The following is a 22891-nucleotide window of genomic DNA, read 5'->3' on the forward strand; positions in this document are numbered from 1 at the left end:
CGTGCACTCTATGTTCCAGATACCAGGAAAATACATACCTATCTACCCAAGAGCATGAAAGACCCAACCCACCAACCACAGCAAAAAATACTCTCTAATATTGGACAAGCAGAGAATCTTGATCTGCTAAACAAAACACAGATCCATTTTTTAACTCTGAAAGTGGCTCTTAATGAAGTGGGTTTTCTTATAAAATGCTCAGCCATCAGTTCTTTCATTAATACTAAATTACCTTATTCTAAGTTAAAAATGTCTTTTATTGCACCTACCCTAGTGACTCCACTCCTAGGTTTATACCCAAGAAAAATGATTGCTTTTGTCCACCAACAGATATGGCCAAAAATGTTCATAGAAGCTTTATTCATAATATCCAAAACTTAGAAACAATCCAAATGTCCATCAATGTGGCGCTACCAACACAGTGTTCGTGTTCTCCCAAAATTCCTATGTTGAAGCCCTAATCCCCAATGTGATGGTATTTGGAGGTGTGCCTTTGGGTGGTAATTAGGTCATGAGGATAGAATCCCAATGAGTGGGATTAGTCCCCTAGTAAGAAGAGACACCAGAGAGATGATCTTTCTCCATCATGTGAGGACACAACAAGGTGGCCATCTGCAAGCCAGAAAAAGAGACCTCACCAGATATCAAACCTGCTGGTGCCATGAACTTGGATTTCCCAGCCTCCAGAACTGTGAGAAATAAATGTTTGTTGTTTAAGCCATCTGGTGTACGAAATTTTGTTACAGCAGCCTGAATAGACTAAGACGTGGGAAATGGATAAATTGTGGTGGATCATACATGGGAATGGTATATAGCAACAAAAAAGAACTAATATTATGTATAAAACATAGATGAATCACATGGACATGTTAAAGCAAAGGAAGCCAGGCACAAAATAATACCTAGAATATTATTCTGTTTATATAAAGTCTGAAATCAGGCAAAACTAATCTATGATAATAATGGTCAGAAGAGTTGTTACAAGGGTACCTGGGTGGCTCAGTCAATTAGCATCCAACTTCGGCTCAGGTCATGATCTGGCATTCGTGAATTTGAGCCCCACATCAGGCTCTGTGCTGACAGCTTAAGAGCCTGGAGGCTGCTTTGGATTCTGTTGTTACCTTTGGGAGGTGATGTTGGCTGGGAGGCAAGAGGGAAACTTCGGGGTGGGGTGGAAGGAAGAAATGCTCTTGATCTTAATCTGGGTGGAGGGTGCACATATATAACATTTAACTGAGCTGTACACTTAAGATTTGTGCACTTAACTGTGTGTAAAGAATACTTCAATTCAAGCAAAAAGAAAAAGTTAAGTCTCCATACTGGATTTATTTCTGGTATAGATTATTGGCGATTAGATCAATATTATGCTAATAACAAAATATTCTTCTGTTATCAGGAGTAGAGATAGAGTTCTAAATTTGTCGCACGTCTCTGAACACACACACATCGAATCCCAGTGAAAGCAGTTTGGGGCTTCAGATATTATTTAGATGTAAGGCTAACTTACTGGATTTTTCAACTTACAACATTCCAAAATGCTATCTACTTTTCAGGTCCACTTTGATTAGAAATTCAAAAATTTATTAATTATTCTTTTCTACTATAGCATTAGCTTGTCTTCATAAGAGAAATATATATTGAATTTCCCCCCAAATCTTAGTGAAAGAAAGCATTGTAGACTTAAGAAAACACTGGCCTATGAATTAGAAGAGCTAGGTTCTATTTCTGCTCTGCCTTTTACTATGCAAGTCACCTTGGGCTATTCTTTTAAACTAAGATTCCCTTTCCTTATCCATAAAATGTAGATAATACCTTCCCACCCCACCCCACCCCACCCCCCTGGGCTATGGTGAGGATCAAATGAGAGAATGACTGTCAAAGTGCTTTGTACACTTTAAATAAGTGTCAATATCCCAAAGCTAAGTGTTTCATTAGAACTTGTGCCTGGTTGTGGCTAATAGAAAATTTACTTAAATTTCAAAGCTTGTAACCTCAGTCTCACCTGTCTTACATTTCACCAGAGAATTAGGATCAGCAACTGCACTCACATTCTAACATCTCTGAAAAGTTGAAACAATTCCACAATAATGAATACTGAAAATAGATGTGTACAAGGAAGTACAGTGAATAACTGTCTGCCTTGCTTTTCCCAACTATGACTTTTTGGTGTATTTCTAGCTATGTAATATCCATTATATTCAGTTCACACTTCTAGAACTTTGAACTGATTCTACAACACCCATGCCATAGCTCCCCCTCTCCATCATGAACTTCACAATAACTTCCCCTAAAGGCGGTTCCCATTTCTACTTTCTTCCATCTACTGAGACTATGGTAGCAAAACTTAAAAAACACTCCCTACTCTAGGGGCGCCTGGGTGGTTCAGTCGGTTGAACATCTGACTTCTGCTCAGGTCATGATCTCACGGTTCACGAGTTCAAGCCCCGTGTGGGACTCTGTGCTGACAGCTCAAAGCCTGGAGTCTGCTTTGGATTCTGTGTCAACCTCTCTCTCTGTTCCTCGCCTGCTCACGCTTTCTCCCTGTCTCTCAAAAATAAATAAACATTAAAAAAATTAAAATAAATATTCCCCACTCTGAATTCTTTGTCAGAACTTGGAGTACTCCTTGTCACAGACCCCCAAATAGAAAGTGCCTTTTCTTAAGTGTCACCTTTTGAAGTTTGTTTCTCTGATGACAGGAAGTGATATAGGCCAGAGTTTCCTCAAAATGCTTCCTGTCACCAACTATTCTTTCCAGCTGATCCAGCAGGAAATGTCTGGAGAGTCATGCAGTGTGAGCGAGAGAGGCTTGACAGAAGGAAAAATTAGGGTGATTTTGGTTTCAAGGACCCCAGTGGTTCCTGTTCCTGGAGATTTTGTTCTTAGTCCCACAGTTAAGTTCTCCAAACTAGAACAAACCTACCAATAAACAAACAAAACAGACTATAGAAGGTAAATCTGGAAACTTTCAAGATCCTTGAAAAGCACTCCCTTCAGGCATCAAGTCCCAGTTAAGAAATTTTTCTTGAGCCTTCTGAGCTAGGGAATAAAACCTGATTTTACAAAAGTAGATTGACAGCAACAAGAAGGGCCAACTGACAAGAACACAGACAGAATATAATAAAAAACTAATACAGATTAACACACACACACACAGACTAAATGGCCTTGGACCATTAAATGTGGGGAACAAACATTAAATCACATTTCAATAGGCCTTAGAATACCACTGTATTATAGCAAGCAATAACTGATAGTCATAACAATGATCCTTAATTAATTAAATTATGCCTATAAATGCTGTATAAGAAATCAGAGGACTAAATTGTCTCTAGGTTGGGTTTTTTTTTTCTTTTTGGAGAATTCTATTCATGACAGAATGTTAAAAGCTTATGGTGCTCAAACAGAGGAAATCATGAGCCATTTTTGAAAACAGGTTACTAAAAATGCCTTTTCCCCAGAAAGAGTTAGGTAACTGAGGTCTTACTCTACTCAGTAAGATGGGATGAAGGCTGGTTGTGTAATAGACACAAGTGTTATTGGGACGTCAGAGAAAGGAGATAAGCATGCGATAGCATAATTAAACAAGGCTTCATGGAGGAGGCAGGGCTCAGGGTTGGGTTTGCTTTGAAGTCTCTCTCCATCCAAAGCCTGGTTCTAGCTTTCTCTATTGCCACCCTTAAGCAATTGTGCCAGGGCCTCCAGTTTAGAGTCACTAAACAGGACTAGTTTAAAGGGAAATATAATGATAGTGAATAAAGACAAAGATGGGATGCAGATCCTGTCCCCCTTTCTATTGCACCATAGGTACATACAAACTAAGGCTTCCATGTCTGAATAAGCAGAGTTCCCGGTATAGGCAGCAATTCTGCCAAGCAGCAAATAATTTGTGGGAACAATGGATGGCACCCCATCCATAGTTCTGCACTTTGAAATTACTGGAAAAGCAGGGTTTATCAAAGTATTTTACTTGATAGCCTACTTTTATTTAGTAAACAGAGTGTGCCAATGGGAAACTACAAAACATTACTGAAAGAAATTAAAGATGGCACAAATAAATGGAAAGACACCTGCATTCTCGGATGGAAAGACTTAATGTTGTTAAGATATCCATACTACCCAAAACAATTTACAGAGTCAACACAATCCCTCAAAATCCCAATGGATTTTTTTTCAGAACTAGATAAATTCATAAGGAATCTCAAGGAAGTCTAAATAGCCAAAACAATTTTTTAAGAAAACAAAGTTGGAAGACTCACACTTTCAAAATATATTTCAAAGCTACAGTAATCAAAACAGTATGATACTGGCATCAAGACAAACAAATAGACTAACAGAATAGACTAGAGAGCTGGGAAATAAACCGTTGTGTATATATATGGTCAAATGGTCTTGGACAAGGGTGACAAGACAACTCAATGAGAAAAAGACAGTCTCTTCAACAAATGGTATTGGGAAAACTGGGCATCCACATGCAAAAGAATGAAGTTGGACCCTTATCGTACACCATATACAGAAATTAATTTAAAATGAATTAAAAACCTAAACACAAGATCTAAAAGTATAAAATGCCTAGAAGAAACCATAGAGGAAAAGGTTCATGACATTGGACGTGGCAATGATTTCTTGGATATGACACCAAAAGGACAAGTAAGAAAAGCAAAAATAGATGAACGCGACTGCAGCAAACTTCAAAACTTTTGTGCATTAAAAGTACATCACATTGAAAAGGCAACCTATGGAATGAGAGAAAATATTTGCAAATAATACATCCGTTAAGGGATTCATATCTAGAACATATCACGAACTCTTACAATTCAAAGACAAAAATCAAATGATCTTATTTTTTTTAAATGGACAAAGGACTTGAATAGACAGATGATACATAAATGACCAACAAGCATATCAAAAATGTTCAACATCGCTAATCATCAGAGAAGTGTAAAGCAAAACTTCAATGAGCTATCACCTCATACCCATTAGGATGGCTACAGAAAATAACAAGTGTTATCAAGGATATAGAAAAACTGGAAGCCTTGTACATTGTTGGTAGGATTGTAAAATGGTGCAACCACATTGGAAAGCAATATTGAAGGTTCCTCAAAAAATTAAAAATAGAACTGCCTTATGATCCAGAAATTCCATTTCTGAATATATATTTAAAAGAATTGAAATCAGGGTCTTGAAGAGACATTTGAACACCCATTTCCATAGCGGCATTATTCTCAGTAGCCAAAAGGTAGAAGCAATCCAAATGTCCATCAGAGGATGAAGAAATAAACACACACACACGCGCGCACACACACACGCGTGCACACACACACACACACACACACACACAATAAAATGTTATTCTGCCTTAAAAAGGAAGGAAATATGACATATGCTACAAAATGGATGAATGTTGAGGACGAGTAAAATTCATTCATGTTGTGGATGAATGTTCAGAGCCAGTCAAAGAAGGACAAATGATACAATGATACTGTATCATTCCAGTTTATATAAGATATCTAAACTAGTCAAATTTATAGAAACAGAAAGTAGAATGGTGATTTCCAGGGACTAGAAAAAAAAAGGAAGTTGCTGTTTAGTAGGTATAGAGCTTCAGATTTTCAACATGAAAAAGTTCTAGAGGTCTATTTCATGATAATGTGAGTATATTTAACACTTCTAAACTATACACTTAAAATTAGTCAAGATAGTAATATTTGTGTCATGTGCTCTTTACCATAGTGTAAAAATAGCTAAAATTAAAAAGTAGTATACCATGGGGGTAGGAGTCAGAGAAATTTTATCCATTCTTAACTAGATTTTTACAGGGAAAAAGGCTATCACTAACAGTATTCATGGTTTCTTTAAGTAACCACTTATACATCTTCTGATTCCAAAAAAGATAGAATAAACATACTTTTTTTTACTTTTTCCAATAAATATGGCTGGAAAAAAAAACACTGCACGTTTTATATATGTGTATATATAATATACAAAAACAGTGGACATTATTATAGATATACATGTATTTATATCATATAATGTTTTGTATATTATATAACTCTGAAAGGTAGAGAGAAGACAGTCTGGCTAGGGACCTCAAGACCTAAGTAAGTTCCCTGGGTTTTGTTTTTGAGTAATACATCCTGGACCCAGTGATGGAGAAGCCAGCAACCCAGAAATACCAATGGCTGCAGACAAAAATAGACCCCAGAAAAGCTCTAGCCAAAGGAACAGAAAGTGGTAGCCTAGCAAGACAGAAATCTTTTAGACAGTAACTTCTGTACTTTAGCCAAATGCCACAGGAAAAACCGTGGCCCTACTCCACACCTATCAGCAAAGACCAAGTGCAGAGCCTAGACTCCCACCTTCATCTGGCAGTAAAGAGTCACACACCCTCCTCCCCCTCTCTCTGAGGTGGTTTCAGAAAAGGCTTAGTGGGTATCTGGAACTTTCATCCCTGCCAGCCAGTAACGAAGCCCCCAGAACATGACGGTAAAAGAGCCCATAAGCAATAGCAAGATGTTCTTCTCTCTCCAAGCCAGGGTTCTGTCAGCAGAAGCCTAGGGAGAGCCTGAAATTCTACCCCTGCCCAGTAATAATGAGATGCCCCTATTCCTACCCCAGTATCAATGAATGGTAAGTGGGAAACTTTGACTCCCACTCCCATCTGGCAATAATGAAGTCATGCCCCCATTCCCTCATCAGAGCAGTCTCAGAAGAGACCTCCTAAAACAGAAGATTGAAATAAGATCCAGAGTCTCATAACATAATACTTGAAATGTCCAGTATACAACAGAAAATCACTCATCATACAAAAAGTCAGGAACATCTCAACTTGAGTGAGAAAAGACCATCAACAGAAACCAACAGTGAGATAATACATTTAATTAAATCACCCAAGAAAAAAAATTTTATTAAGTTTTTATTTTAATTCCAGTACAGTTAACACATAGTGTTATATTAGTTTATTAGTTTCAATTGTACAATATAGTGATTCAACAATTCCATACATCATCCAGTACTCATCACAAGTGCCCTCTTTGATTCCCATTACCTGTTTCACCTATCCACCCACCCACTTCCTCTCTGGTAACCATCAGTGTGTTCTCTAGAGTTAAGAGTCTATTTTTTGGTTTGTGTCTCTCTCTCTTTTTTTCTCCCATTGCTCCTTTGCTTTGTTTCTTAAATTCCACATATGAATGAAATCATATAGTATTTGTCTTTTTGACTTATTTCACATTATACTCTCTAGCTCCATCCATGATGCTGCAAATGGCAAGATTTCATTCTTTTTTATGGCTGAATATTCCAGTGTGTGTGTGTGTGTGTGTGTGTGTGTGTGTGTGTGTGTGTGTGCGTGCGCATCACTTCTTTATCCATTCATCTACTGATGGACGCTTGGGCTGCTTCGATATCTTGGCTATTATAAATAATGTTGCTAGACACAGAAGGGTGCGTATATCTCTTTGAATTAGTGTTTTTGTATTTTTTGGGTAAATACACAGTAGTTAATTACTGGATCATAGGGTAGTTCTATTTTTAACTTTTTGAGGAAACTGCATACTCTTTCCAGAGTGGCTGCACCAGTTTGCATTCCCACCGACAGTGCACAAGGGTTCCCCTTTCTTTGCATCCTCACCAACACTTGTTGTTTCTTGTGCTTTTGATTTTAACCATTCTGACAGGTGTGAGGTGATATCTCATTATGTTTTCTTTTTTTAACTTTTAATCTTCATTTATTTTTGAGGGAGAGACAGAGTGTGACCAGATGAAGGGCAGAGAGAGAGAGAGAGAGGGAGAGAGAGAGACAGAATCTGAATCAGGAGTCAGGCTCTGAGCTGTCAGCACAGAGTCCAACGCGGGGCTAGAATCCCCAGGCTGTGAGATCATGACCTGAGCTGAAGTCAGACACTTAACCGACTGAGCCACCCAGACACCCCTCATCATGGTTTCGATCTGCATTTCCCTGATGACAAGCAATGCTGAACATTTTTCATGTGTCTGTTGGCCATCTGTAGATCTTATTTGGAGAAATTTCTGTTCGTGTCTTCTCTTTTTTAATTGGATTATTTGGGGAGTGTTGAGTCGTATAAGTTCTTAATTTTTTTGTATACTAACCCTTTATTGGATGTGTCATTTGCAAATAATCTTCTCCCATTCAGTAGGTTGCCTTCTAGTTTTGTTTATTGTTTCTTTTGCTGTGCAGAAGCATTTTATTCTGATGTAGTCCCCAAAATTTATTTTTACTTTTATTTCCCTTGCCTCAGGAGACATATCTAGAAAAATGTTATTATGGCTGATGTCAGAGACATTACTGCCTGTGCTCTCTTCTATGACTTTTGTGGTTTCAGGTCTCAAATTTAGGTCTTCAATCCATTTTGAGTTTATTTTTGTGTATGTTGTAAGAAAGTGATCTATTTTCATTCTTTTGCATGTAGCAGACCAGGTTTCCCAATACCATTTATTGAAGAAAGTATCTTTTTCCCATTGGATGTTCTTTCCTGCTTTGTCAAAGATTAATTGATCATATAATTGTGGGTTTATTTCTGTTTTTTTTAATTCTGTTCCATTGATCTATGTGTCTATTTTGTGCCAATTCCATACTGTCTTGATGGATACAGCTTTGTGTAATATAACTTGAAGTCCAGAATTGTGATGCCTCCAGCTTTGCTTTTCTTTTTCAAGCTTGTTTTGGCTTTTAGACATGAGTATACATTGTACTTTGTGCAATGCTTTTTCTGCATCTACTGAAATAATCATATGGTTTTTATCCTTTCTCTTATTCATGTGATGTATCCCGTCGATTGATTTGTGAATACTGAACTGCACTTCTATCCCAGGAATAAATCCCACTTGATCATAGTGAATGATTTTTTTTAATGTATTGTTGGATTCAGTTTGCTAGTATCTTGTTGAGGATTTTTGCATCTATGTTCATCAGAGATATTGGCCTATAGTTCTCTCTTTTCGTGTGTGTGTGGTATTTTTATCTGGTTTTGGTATCAGAGTGATACTGTCCTCATAGAATGAATTTGGAAGTTTTCCTTCTTCTTTTATTTTTTAGAATAGTTTGAGAAGTATAGGTATTAACTCTTCTTTAAATGTTTGGTAGAATTTGCCTGTGAAGCTGTCTGGACCTAGACTTCTGTTTGTTGGGAGTTTTTTGATTCCTGATTCAATCTCCTTGCTGGTAATCAATCTGTTCAAATTTTCTATTTCTTCCTGCTTCAGTTTTTTTAGGTTACATGTTTCTAGGAATTCATCCATTTTTCTAGGCTGCCTAAATTGTTGGCATATTGTTTTTCATAACATTCTCTTAATATTGTTTGTGTTTCTGTGGTGTTGGTTGCTATTTCTCCTCTTTGGTTTGTGATTTTGTTTGAGTCCTTTCTCTCTCTCTCTCTCTCTCTCTCTCTCTCTCTCTCTCTCCCCCTCCCTCCCTCCCTCCCTCCCTTATTTTATTTATTTTTTATTTTTTGGTGAGTCTGGCTAGATGTTTATTAATTACTAATAGGTGGTTTTTTAAAAAAGATCAACAAGGGGCACCTGGGTGGCTCGGTTAAGCATCTGACTTTTGATTTTGGCTCAGGTCATTATCTCACAGTTCGTGAGATCTGAGGCCCACATCAGGCTCCATATGCTGACATCACCAAACCTGCTTGGGATTCTCTTTCTCCCTCTCTCTAGCCCTCCCCCACTCATGCTGCTGTCTCTCAAAATAAATGAATAAAATTTTAAAAAGAAATAAATAAAATAAAAAGACCAACAAAATTGACATATCTTTAGCTACAATAGGTAAGAAAAGAGAATACCCAGCTAAATAAAATCAGATATGAAAGAGGAGATATCACAACCAATGGCACAGAAATTAAAAGGTCTATAAGAAACTACTATGAACAATTATAAGCCAACAAAATGGACAAACTAGAAGAAATGGTTAAATTCCTCAATACATATGACTTATCAATAGTGAATCGTGAAGAAACAGAAAATCTGAACAGAAGTATAACTAGTAAGGAGATTGAATCAGTAATCAAAAAAAAAAAAAAAAAAAAAAACTCCCAACAACAACAAAAAAGTCTAGGTCCAGATGGAATCACTGGTGAATTCTATCAAACATTTTAAAAAGAATTAACTTCTTTTAAAGAATTAACTTTAAGTTCATTCTTTTAATTAACTTTATTCTTTTTAAAAGTAATTTCAGAAGCCAATTTTTCTTAAACTCTTCCAAAAGACTGAAAAGGAGGGAATACTTCCAAACTCATTTTGTGAGGCTGGCCCTACCCTGATGCCAAAACCAGAAAAAGACACTAGAAGAAATGAAAATTGCAGGCCAACATCCCTAATGAATATAGATGCAAAAACTTCAAAAATATGAGCAAACTAAATTCAACAGCATATTAAAAAAATCATACACCGGGGTGCCTGGGTGGCTCAGTCAGTTAAGCGTCCAACTTCAGTTCAGGTCATGATCTCACAGTATGTGAGTTTGAGCCCTGCGTTGGGCTCTGTGTTGACAACTCAGAGCCTGGAGCATGCTTCGGATTCTGTGTCCCACCCTCTCCCCCTGCCCCTCCCCTGCTCATACTTTGTCTCTCTCTCTCTCAAAAATAAAATAAAAAAAAAAAACATAAAAAAATCATACACCACAACCAAGTAGGATTTGTCCTGGGATGCAAGGATGACTCAACATATGCAAATCAATCAGTGTGATACACCGCATCCACAGAATGAAGGGGGAGATCACATGATTATCTCAACAGATTCAGAAAAAGCATTTGACAAAATTCAATACCCTTTCATGGTGAAACGTTGAGTATTCTAAATTTAAAAAACTAAGGATAAAAGGCCATTACCTCAAAATAATAAAGGTCATATATAGAAAGTCCATAGATAACATCATACCAATGGTGAAAAACTGAAAGTTTTTCTCCTAAGATCAGGAACAAAATAAGGATTCCCACTGTCACCACTTTTACTCACTCTGGTACTAGAAGTCCTGGCCAGAGCAATTAGACAAATAAATAAATAAATAAAAAGACATTTAAATCAGAAAGGAAGAAATAAAATTAGCTTTGCTTGTACATGACATAACCTTACATGTAAAAATCCTAAAGACTCCACAAAAATTGTTAGAACTAATAAGTGAATTTAGCATATACTCTAAATTTAGGTTTTTTTCAGGATACAAAATGAACATACACAAAATCAGTTACATTTCCATATAATAATAATGAACTATCTGGAAAAAAATTTAGAAAATGTTTCCATTAACATAGCATCAAAAATAATAAAATACTTAGGAATATATTTAACCAAGGAGGTGACAGACATGTACACTGTAAATGACAAAACACTGCTGAAAGGAATTTAAAGACACAAGTAAATTGCAAGACATCCCATGTTCATGGATTAGAAGACAATACTGTGCAAATGTCCACACTATCCAAATCAATCTACACATTGAATGTGATCCCTATCAAAATCCCGGTGGCATTTTTACAGAAATAGAAAAAATAATGCTAAAATTCATTTGAAACCACAAAGGACCTCAATAGACAAAAGACACTTGAGAAAGAAAAACAAAGCTACAGGCCACACATTTCCTAATTTAAAGTTAAAGTTTACAGCAATCAAAACAGTATCGTACCAGCATAAAGATAGACACATAGACCAATGAAATAGAACATAGTGCCCGGAAATAAACTCACACATATATGGCCAAATGTTCTTTGACAAGCATGCCAAGAGTACACAATGAAGAAAGGATAGTCTCTTCAACAAACAATGTTGGGAAAACAACATTCATATGCAAAAGAAAAATCAGGCCCTTATCTTACACCATACACAAAAATCAACTCAAAATTAAAGACTTCAACATAAGGTCTAAAACTATAAAATGCCTCAAAGAAAGTAGGGCAAAAGCTTCATGGCATTAGTCTTGGCAATAACTTCTTGAATATGACACTAAAAAAAAAAAAAAGGCACAGTTAACCAACACAAAAACAGACGGGTGGGACTACACCAAACTTAAAAGCTTCTATTCAGAAAAAAAAATCAGCAGAATGAAAAGGCAATCTATGGGATAGGAGAAAATATATTCAAACCATGTATCTGATAAGTGGTTAATATCCAAAATATGTAAGGAACGGCTACAACTCAATAGCAAAAACAAAAACACCCAAATAACTTTATTTAACATTAAGCAAAGGATTTGGATAGACTTTTTTCCATAGAAGACATACAAATAGCTAACAGGCATATGAAAAGATACTCTACATTGCTAATTGTCAGCAAAATGCAAATCAAAACCACATTGCTAATTGTCAGGGAAATGCAAATCAAAACTACAATGCAAAATCACCTCATACTTATTAGGATGACTATTATAAAAAAAATAAAAAATAACTAGTAGTGGTGAAAATGTGGAGAAACTGGAAGCCTTGTGCACTGTTGGTGGGAATGAACAAATGGAATGGCCATTATGTAAAGCCCTATGGCAGTTCCTCAAAAAATTAAAAATGGAACTACCATATGATCCAGCAATCCCATTTCCGGGTATTTATCCAAAAGAACTAAGATCAGAATCTTGAAAAGACATTTGCACTGCCATGTTCATTGAAGCATTATCCACAATAGCCAAGAGGTAGAAATAACCTAAATGTCCTTCAACGGATGAATGGATTTTTTTTTAAATGTGGTATATACATACAAGAGAATATTAGTCTACTATATAAACAGAAATCCTGTCACATGCTACAACTTGGATGAACCTTGAGGATAATATGCTAAGTAAAATAAACCAGTCACAGAAGATCATCAAACACTGCCTCATTCCATTTACATACGGTACCTAAAGTAGTCAAACTCAAAGAAACAGAAAGTTAGAACAGTGGTTTCCAGGGGTTGGGCAAAGGGGGAAACGGTGAGGGGGGGGGGGTGCTGTTCAATGGGTATAGAGTTTCAGTCATGCAAGATTAAAAAGTTCTAAAGATCTTCCATACAACATCATGCCTATAGTTAACAATATTGTAATGTACACTTAAAAATTTGTTAAGAGGGTGGATCTCATATTATGTATTTTTTACCACAATAAAAATATGTGACGTGCAGCTAAAACCACTGCTGAGTGGGAAATTTATAGCACTAAATGTTTGCCTTAGAAAGGAGGAAAAGCCTCAAATTAAAAAATATAATTTCCTACCTCAAAAAGAAGTGCAAAATAAACCCAACGGAAGTAAAAGGAAATAATAGATAAAAGCAGAAATCGATAAGATTTAAAACTAGAAATCAGTACAGGGGCGCCTGGGTGGCTTAGTCGGTTGAGCATCTGACTTCAGCTCAAGTCATGATCTCACAGTTTGTGGGTTCGAGCCCCGCATCAGGCTCTGTGCGGACAGCTTGCTCTGAGCCTGCAGCCTGCTTCAGATTCTGTGTCTCCTTCTCTCTCTCTGCCCCTCCCCCGCTCATGCTCTGTCTCTGTCTCTCAAAAATAAATAAATGTTAAAAAAATTTAGAAATCAGTACAGAAAATCAATGAAATAAAAGAGCTGATTCTTTGAAAAGATCAATAAAATAAACTCCTAGCAAGAGTGATAAATTAAAAAAGAAAGAAGACACAAATTCATATCAGAATGAGACAGGGGATATCACTGGAGACTCTGCAAACTCCAAAAAGATAATAAGGGAATACTACAAACAAATTCACACATATAAATTTTACAATTTAGGTAGACGGGACCAATTTCTTGAAAAGTGTAAACACATACTCACCCAATATGAAATAGATCATTTGAGTAGCCCTATAACTATTACGGAAATTGAATCTGCACTTTTAAAACTCCAAGAAAAGAAATCTCTGGGTCCAAATGGTTACACTGAAGAATTCCACCAACCACTTAGAGGAGAATTAATACTGATATTACACAATCTCTTCCAGAAAATAGAAGAGTGAATGCTTCCCAACTCTTATAAGGCCAACATTTCATTGGTACTAAAATCAGACAAAGACAGCACAAAAAATTAAATAACAAGCCAATATCATTCATGAATACATACACACAAATCCTTAACAAAGTATTGGCAAATAGAATTCAGCACTATATAAACAAATTTATACACTATATGACCACGTGGGTTTATTCTAGGGATACAAAGCTCGTTCAGTATTTGAAAATCAATCCGTGTAATCCACCATATTAAGACTAAATAAGAAAAATAATATGGTCATATCAACTGATACAGAAGAGGCTGTTTAACAAAATTCAACACTCATTCATGATAAAAATCCTCAGAAAACTAGTAACTGAAAAGGAATTGCCTCAACTTTAAAAAGAATATCTGCCAAAAAAACAAAAACAAAAACAAAAACCCTACGGCTAACATCATACTTAATGCTGAGAGACTAACCACTCCTTCCTTAAGACTGGAAACAAGGCAAGCGCTCACCACTGCTATTCAACACAATACTGGAAGTCCTAGACAGAACAATATGGGAAAAAAAATAAATAAATAAAACGCCTATAGAGTAAAACGGAAGAAACATCATTGTCCCTATTTGCAGATGACAAGATAGTCTACAAAGAAAATCCTAAGAAATCTACCAAAACAAATAAATAAATAAAAACAACCTCCTAGAATGTAGTCAGGAAATTCAGCAACAATGCAGGGTACAAGCTCGTCATACAAAAATCATTTGCATTACTAGCAATGGACACATGGAAACCAAAATTAAAAATACAATACCATTAGGAGTCACTCAAATAAATGAAATAGTAATAATTCTCAAAAACTATGTACAGGACTTGTATGCTGAAAACTACACAATGCTAAAAATGATACAATGCTGATAAAAGAAATGAAAGAAAATATAAATAAATGGAGAGATATTCACCATTCACGGATTGGAAGGGTCAACATAGTAAAGATGTCAATTCTCCCCAAACTGATATACAGGTCGAATATAATTCCTGTCAACATCCTAGCAAAAATATTTTTTAGATATAGGCGAGATTATTCCAAAATGTATAGGAACAGGAAAAGAAACAAACAATATTGAAAAAATAATAAAGGAGGAGGAATCACTCTACCCTACTTTTAAATTTATTATAGAGCTATAGTAATGAAGACTTTGGGGTACGGCAGAGTGACAGACACGTAGACAGACACATGAATCAGAACAGAAAACCCAGAAATAGGCCTATTCGAATTCAGCATACTCATTTTTTTTTTTTACCATGGTACAAAAGCGATTCAGTGAAACTGAAACAATCGGATAGCCATAGTTTAAAATATTAATCTCGGGGCACCTGGGTGGCCCAGTCGGTTAAGTATCCAACTTCAATTCAAGTCATGATCTTGTGGTTGTGAGCTCAAGCCCCACATTGGGCTCTCTGCTGTCAGCACAGAGCCCACTTTAAATCCTTGGTCTCCGTCTTTCTCTGCCCTCCCTTGCTCGCGTGTGCGTGCTCTCTCTCTCAAAAATAAACATTAAAAAAAATTTAATCTCAACTCAAACCTCACACTATATACAAAAATTACAAAAAAATGGATCATGGACTTCAAATGTAAAATGTAACCATAAATCTTTTAGAAAAAATCTAGGAGAAAATCTTTGAGATCCAGGGCTTAATTAAGAGTTATACACAACAACAAAAGCATAATCCATAAAAGAAAAAAAATCGATGAATTGGACTTCACCACAATTACGTTCTTGCTCTGTGAAAAATCCTATTCATAAGATGAAAAGACAAGCCACAGACTGCTACTTGCAAATTACACATATGACCAAGCACTTGTATCTAAACTATATAAAGAACTCTCAAAACTCAACAGTTAAAAAAAACAAACAATGCATTTTAGAAAATGGGCAAAGTACATGAAGAAACATTTCATGGAAGAAGATACAGGGATGGCAAATAAACACACAAAAAATGTTCACTATCATTAGCCATTAGAAACATTCAAATAAAATCATAAGGTATCAAGCACTATGCACCTATCAGAATGGCTCAAATAAAACAATGACAATACCAGTACTGGCAAGGATACAGAGAAACTGGAACTCTCATACGCTACTGATAGGAATGCAAAATGGTATAGCCACTCTGGAAAAAGTCTGTCAGTTTCTTTAAAAACTAAACATATACTTACCATATGACCCAGCAATTGCTCTGCTGGGCATTTATATCACAGAAATGAAAATTTAGGTCCAAAAAAAATCCTATACTCAAGTGTTCATAACAATTTTATTTACAGTAGCCCCAAACTGGAAACCAAAATGTCCCTCAATAGTAGAAGGGTTCAACCTAACCCTAATTTTGGTATATCCAAAGCATGGAGTACTTCTCAACAATAAAAAAACAAACTATAGATACACCTATCAACTTGGGTGGATCTGAAGGTCATTTTTATGAAGTAAAAAAAAATTGGAAAAGTTACATATTTTATGATTTCATTTGTATAAAATTCACAAAATGACAAAATTATAGAGAAGGAGAACAAATTAATATTTGTCAGGGGTACAGACAATGGCAGTTAGTGGTAGGTGTGACCATAAAAGGGCAGCTTTCTAGTGATGGAATAGTTCTGTATCTTGATTGCTGTGATGGTTACGCAAATCCACTCATGTGATAAAGTAACACAAGACTGTGCACACACATCATTCCAGTGTCAATTTCCTGCTTTTCATATTGTATTATGATTATATAAAATGTCTGGGGTAAACTGGAGGAAGAATATATGGAGACTTTTTGTACTATTTTTACAACTTGTGAGTCTTTTGTTATTGATAATAAAAAGTTTAAAGAAACCACTTAGAAGGCAAATCACTCAGAAAGAAGAAAGTGGAAGCTGAAACCCAAGGAACAAATAAATAAAATGTTTTATTATAACAGCCAGTTTTATGAAGGGATAGATTTTAAATGGGGAAGGTTTATATAGGCCAGCGACATGCAACACCAAAGACATTTATCTGTAAGATCAAAACATGTGTTTAAAAAATATTAGGGGTACCTGGGTGGCTCAGTCAGTTAAACGTCCTACTTCAGCCTAGGTCATGACTTTGCTAGTCTGTGGGTTCGAGCCCCACATCAGGCTCTGTGCTGTCAGCTCAGAGCCTGGAGCCTGCTTCGGATTCTGTGTCTCCCTCTCTCTCTGCCCCTGCCCCACTCACACTCTCTCTTTATCTCTTAAAAATAAACATTATTTTTTTTTAATATTAGAGCCACAGATTAAAACGTCTCCTCTTAAATCAGGCAACTGTCAATTATGTTTGCAATAAGCCACATAAACGGATTACATCTTTAAACAATGAAAAATGAATTGCAAAGTACCTTCATGCCAGTTGTTCAAACTTTATCCAGTAAGTGGTAGGGATGGAGGAGTTTCATTCTGGTTAACCCAGAATATATCCCTGAGACTATTATATGGTTAATTGATTCACATTCACCCTGTGTAAGGTATCCTCAGGTTTGCTTCACTATAGAATATTTTCATTTCCAGTTATGCTATGAAAAGAATATTTGCACTGAGTAAAATATTTTGTGATACTTATCACCTTTCTAATTAGAAAGGAGCACCTGGGGGGAAATTAGCTCTCTCTGCACTGTCCAAAATGATAACCACTAGCCACATGAAGCTGTTTAAATTTAAAATAATTAAAATTAAATAAAGTTTAAATTTTAGTTCCTAGACACATTTCAAGTGTTCAATGTGAATAGTGGCGATTGTGAAAATTAATAAATGGAAACATCAATAAAATGGAATCAAGAGGCTAGAAAGGGAGGTTTGTCAATCACAGACCCCCAACAGGAAGAGACCTATCTTGTATTCCCATCAGAAAGAAGCCTATACGCTACCATCCCAGCAGGAGGAAGAACGATTTTCTCCTTGGGTGGAACCAGACCAGCCAATGAGAGACTCACAATTCAACCAGTAAAAAGCCACTACACTTCAAACTCCCAGGTTACCCCAATGGACTTTTTGCTTAGAACAGCTCCTACCAACTCCCCCCTTTTCAAAAAGAGCCTTCCTCTCCTTTGTTCTCCAGACTTGCCTATGGTTTTGCGGTAGCTTACATGTCTTGAATTTTGATTCTCTGCTATTCCTTAATAAACCTATTTTTGCTGTTAAAATCACTGCCACTTTTGGGGCGCCTGGGTGGCGCAGTCGGTTAAGCGTCCGACTTCAGCCAGGTCACGATCTCGCGGTCCGTGAGTTCGAGCCCCACGTCAGGCTCTGGGCTGATGGCTTGGAGCCTGGAGCCTGTTTCCGATTCTGTGTCTCCCTCTCTCTCTGCCCCTCCCCCGTTCATGCTCTGTCTCTCTCTGTCCCAAAAATAAATTAAAAAAAAAAAAATAAAAATAAAATCACTGCCACTTTTAAAGTTAACACTACCAAACTAGAAAAGCATAGATACAGAACTTTTCCATCATCACAAACAGTTCTATACAACAGCGTTGCTCTAGAGTGTGAAAAACATGTCATTTCCCTACAGAGGTAGAGTTACAGCCCAAAGAGCTACAGGAATTAGTATTGCATCATCTGAGGTTTTCATTAATACATAATTTCATCTTTAGCAATACTGAGCAGTATGTTGTAGTGGTTAAGTGCTAGGGCTTTGGAGTAGAATAGTCCTGGATTTCAACTTTAGCTCCAACTTTTACTAAATTGTGTGGCCTTAGGCATGTTAGATTACCTCAATTCTCTGAACCAGCATTCTCAGTTTTAAATAGGCAGGGACTGGAGGGACAATAGTACCTACCTCATAAGGTTGTTGTGAAGGATTAAATGAGATAAGACCAATAACTGACACAGGTGATCTATAAATGTTAGTTATCCTTAACATTATTAAGTCCAGAAGATGAACTTGGCATGTTTTAGGACCTACAGTCTAGGTGACCAGTAGAAAAGCCAATAGGAAACATTCAATCATAAGAGCAGCAAGGGAGTCAGTCCCAACAGGGGCCTCTTTGACTCTTGATAGATAAACAGTAACCACATTGTTCCTTCATAACTTGGGGCCAGAGACAAAAGGGACCTTCTCCCTTATACATCTGTTTATCTTTCAGCTTTCAAAAAGCCAAGGGGTACCTTACCCTTAGCCTTAAGGGACTCAGAATTGAAAGTTAACTGCCATGTTGTATCAAAATAAAAAAAATAAATAAAAATAAATAAAATAAAAGTACAGCACATCATCTATAAAAGAAGATTACCCAAACAAGTCACTGAGTAGGAGAGGTACTTCGAGTTGTTTTTCCAGCTGTTTTTAGCAATCAAATCCAATTCCTTGATGTATTATTAAGGTAAAATGTTACTATATTCACTCCTGTGTGAATACCATACAACAAGCCTGCTGTATCTCTGTAATCAACAAGATAAACATTTACTGAACACCTACTACATACAGGACACTTTTACTCTACATCAGCCCATCAGCAAACTAGCATCTGGCAGGCCAAATGAAGTCCACTTGTGTTTTTTTCTATGGTAAACAAGGTAGTAATGATTTTTACATTTTTTAACTGCTGGGAAAACTGCCCTCAACCACTATTATCAAACACTGAATGGCTCTGGAAATTAGCTTTTGCTGAAGACTTGATAATGTTCCTTAATCAATCCAATCTAAAATAACAAGGCAAACAGCCTTCTTTGTGAAAGTTACACTGCAGGAAAGTCATTTCAACAACTAACATTGTTTGAGTCAAAAGCAATGTCCACATGCTTTATCCACTTCCCATGCTCTCACAAGTCAAAACAACAAAGTCACAGTGAGATACCACTTCACTCCCACTAGAATGGCTATAATAAAAAAGGTAGACATTAACAAGCGTTGGTAAAGATACAGAGAAACTGAAAGCCTCATGCATTGCTGGTGGGAATGTAAAATGGTGCCGAGGTGGTAGAAAACAGTTTGGCAGTTCCTCACAAAGTTAAATAGAGTTGCCTTGTGGCCCAGCAATTCTACAAGTAGTTATGTATCAAGAGAAATGAAAACATGTCTGCACAGAAACTTGCACACGAATGTTCATAGGGAAGCATTATTCATAATAAACAAAAGGTAGAAACCACCCAAATTCTCATCAACTGATGAACCGATAAATAAAATGTCGTAAAACCATACAATGGAATATTATTCAGCCACAAAAAGGAACAAAGTTACTGATAAATACTAAAATTTGGATAAATGTCAAAAACATGCTATGTGAAAGAAGGCCGACACAAAAGACCACATATTGTGTCATTCTGTTCATGTGAAAACCCAGAAAAAGAAAATCTGTAGAAAAAGAAAGTATTGGTTGCCTAAGGCAGGAGGTAGAAATGGGGAGTGACTGAAAATGAGCACGAAGTTTCCTTCTGGGGGGATGGAAATCTTTTAACTAAGACTGCAGTGAGGGTAACACAACTCTAAATTACATTAATAATAATCAAATTGTACATTTTTTAAAAATGCATAACATCAAAAGCATGGCCTACAAAAGAAAAAATTATAAATTGGACCTCACCAAAATTCAAAACTTTTGCACTTCAAAAGACACCATTAAGAAAATGAAAAGACAAGCAATAGACAAGAAGAAAATATCCACGTATCATCCATCTGGCAGGGACTTGTATTTAGAATACATCAACAATTCTTACAACTCAACAATAAAAAGGTAATAAAGATCATAACTCAATTCAAAAGTGGAAAAAATATATGAACAGACACTTCACCAAAGAAGATACACAACTGACTCATAAGCACATAAAATTATGTTCATCATCATTAGTCGTTAAGGAAATACAAATTATAACCAGATGAGTTATCATTTCATATCCATTTAGAATGGCTATAGTAAAAAGACAGACAATAACAAATGTTGGTGAGGATCTGGAGAAACAAAAACCCTCATCCATTGCTGGGGGAAAAACAAAATAGTGCTGCTGCTTTGGAAAACAGTTTTGCAGCTTCTTAAAAAGTTACACGTAAATTTGCCATATGTTATAGTAATTCCACCCTTAGGTATCTACCAATAAGAAATGAAAACATATGTCTACAGGGAGACCTGCACACAAATGTTCTTAGCAGCATTAGTCATAATAGCCAACAACTGGAAACAAACTATTAACTAGTAAGTAGACAGACAAAATGTGTCATAGCTATAAAGTAGAATACTGTTTGGCAATAAAAAGCAATGAAGTATCGATACATTCTACAATATGGATGAACCTTAATAATATTATGCTCAGTGAAAGAAGCCAGGCATGAAAGACCACATATTGTATGATTTTATTTAAATTAAATCTCAAAAAAGGGCAAATTTATAGAGACAGAAAGTAGATCAGTGGTTACCTGGGGCTGGGAGTGGGAATAAGAATTAACTATAAATAAGCATGAGGGCAATCTTATTGGGAGAGCGAAAATGTTCTAAAACAGATTATGGGGATGGCTGCACTACTAAGTAAAGTTACTAAAAATCATTTGATTGTACACTTGAAGTGAGTGAATTTTATTCAATGTAAAAAAATATTTCAATAAAGCTGTTAAAAATAGGAAAGCAACAGTAAGGGAAACTGGGTGAAGGGTACACAGGAATTCTGCTCTATCTTTGCAACTTTTCTATAAAACTAAAGCTATGCTGAAATTTAAAAAGTCAAATAAAAGTTAACAAGGGTATGTTTGTCGGTTGATATCAGTATTTGGCAGTACCTATCAATGCGAAGAGACATTTACAAAGATGAAATAAAAAATCTCATTACGGATCAGCATTAACAGATGAACATTTGACATGATTCTTACGATGGGGAACACTGACTGTAATCCCCAATTAAACCAAATGTTATCCCCCAAAAAAAGAATTCCATTATTCTTATTAGTAGTCCTGTATTACAAAACAAGTACTCAACTATTATTTTATTTTTGGATTCCATCAATAAACATTTGTTGAAATTTGTTTTCTGTCTTTTTATATACGTGCCTACAAATTATCCTCAATTTTGCTTTTTGGCCTGCAACACCTAAAATATTTACTATCTGGTCCTTCACATAAAGTTTGCCAAGCCCTGCTCTACACTATAACAGGATACATACAAACATTATCAGTCTCTTTCTTGAGTGTATTCTTATCATTACCTAGTTTTGGCATAACGCCCTCCTGAATATGCCTATAAAGGATAAGCCTTGCATCTCTTCTGCTATGGCACTATTTGGGATTTCCATAAATAGAAACACTATTAGCTTAATATTTCTAGCAAAGCCTCCAGGCCATCGTTGTTATCATGACACTAAAGGGCCAACACCATACCACAATATCAAGACTCTCGTCGAGTTGTGATGTCACCAGGCCATGGACTCACCGAGGTCAATTAGATATCAAGTGGCTCTTACGGCCTCACACCCTGCCTTTGGCATCACCCTGGCACATCACCTTACTATGGAGGCATATGCTATCACTGCTGTTACAGAATTCTGCCCTGATGCCGCTCCGCCAATATGTCAGAATAATTAACCCCTACTTCTTTCCACTCCTTTGGCGGCGGCAGAGAGGGGGAGGGTAGCCACAGCCATCCACACAAGCTCAGGAGGTAGTCCTCAGCTCCTACTGTTGTCCCTTCCGCCTGCCACTGCAAGTCACAGGGCCCCCGTGGGACAGGACCTTCAGGCTCCCATAACTCTCTTGCCAGGACCCTGTACCCGTTTCTCGTGGCCGACTCAATGGCCCAACAGTGACCACCCACCCCGGTTCCACACGAAGCCGCTCCCCGTACCTGACTCCATTCTCCAGCTGTCATCCTGGGCCAATTCCACCGGCCACTTGACTACGGCGGCCGCAAGGACCCTGGGACTTGTAGTTCCGCGCTGCTAGGGGCAGAGCCGGCGACCGCCTCAAAGGAGCCTCCCCTCCCGGAATTGCTCTCG

General features: G+C 36.8%; 1 protein-coding gene across 1 annotated transcript in view; it reads right to left on the reverse strand.

The window, feature by feature from the left end:
* Nucleotides 1-22866, reverse strand: part of ATG4A (autophagy related 4A cysteine peptidase) — a 62489-nt gene extending 39623 nt beyond the window's left edge. The window contains exon 1 of the mRNA XM_081793127.1: nt 22741-22866. Within this exon, the coding sequence (XP_081649253.1) occupies nt 22741-22750 (10 nt within the window). The 5' untranslated portion in view covers nt 22751-22866. The remainder of the gene's footprint in view (nt 1-22740) is intronic.
* Nucleotides 22867-22891: the final 25 nt, after the last annotated feature.

The sequence above is a fragment of the Panthera onca genome, chromosome X, assembly GCF_046562875.1.
Source record: "Panthera onca isolate mPanOnc1 chromosome X, mPanOnc1 haplotype 2, whole genome shotgun sequence".
In the NCBI taxonomy this organism is placed as follows: domain Eukaryota; kingdom Metazoa; phylum Chordata; class Mammalia; order Carnivora; family Felidae; genus Panthera; species Panthera onca.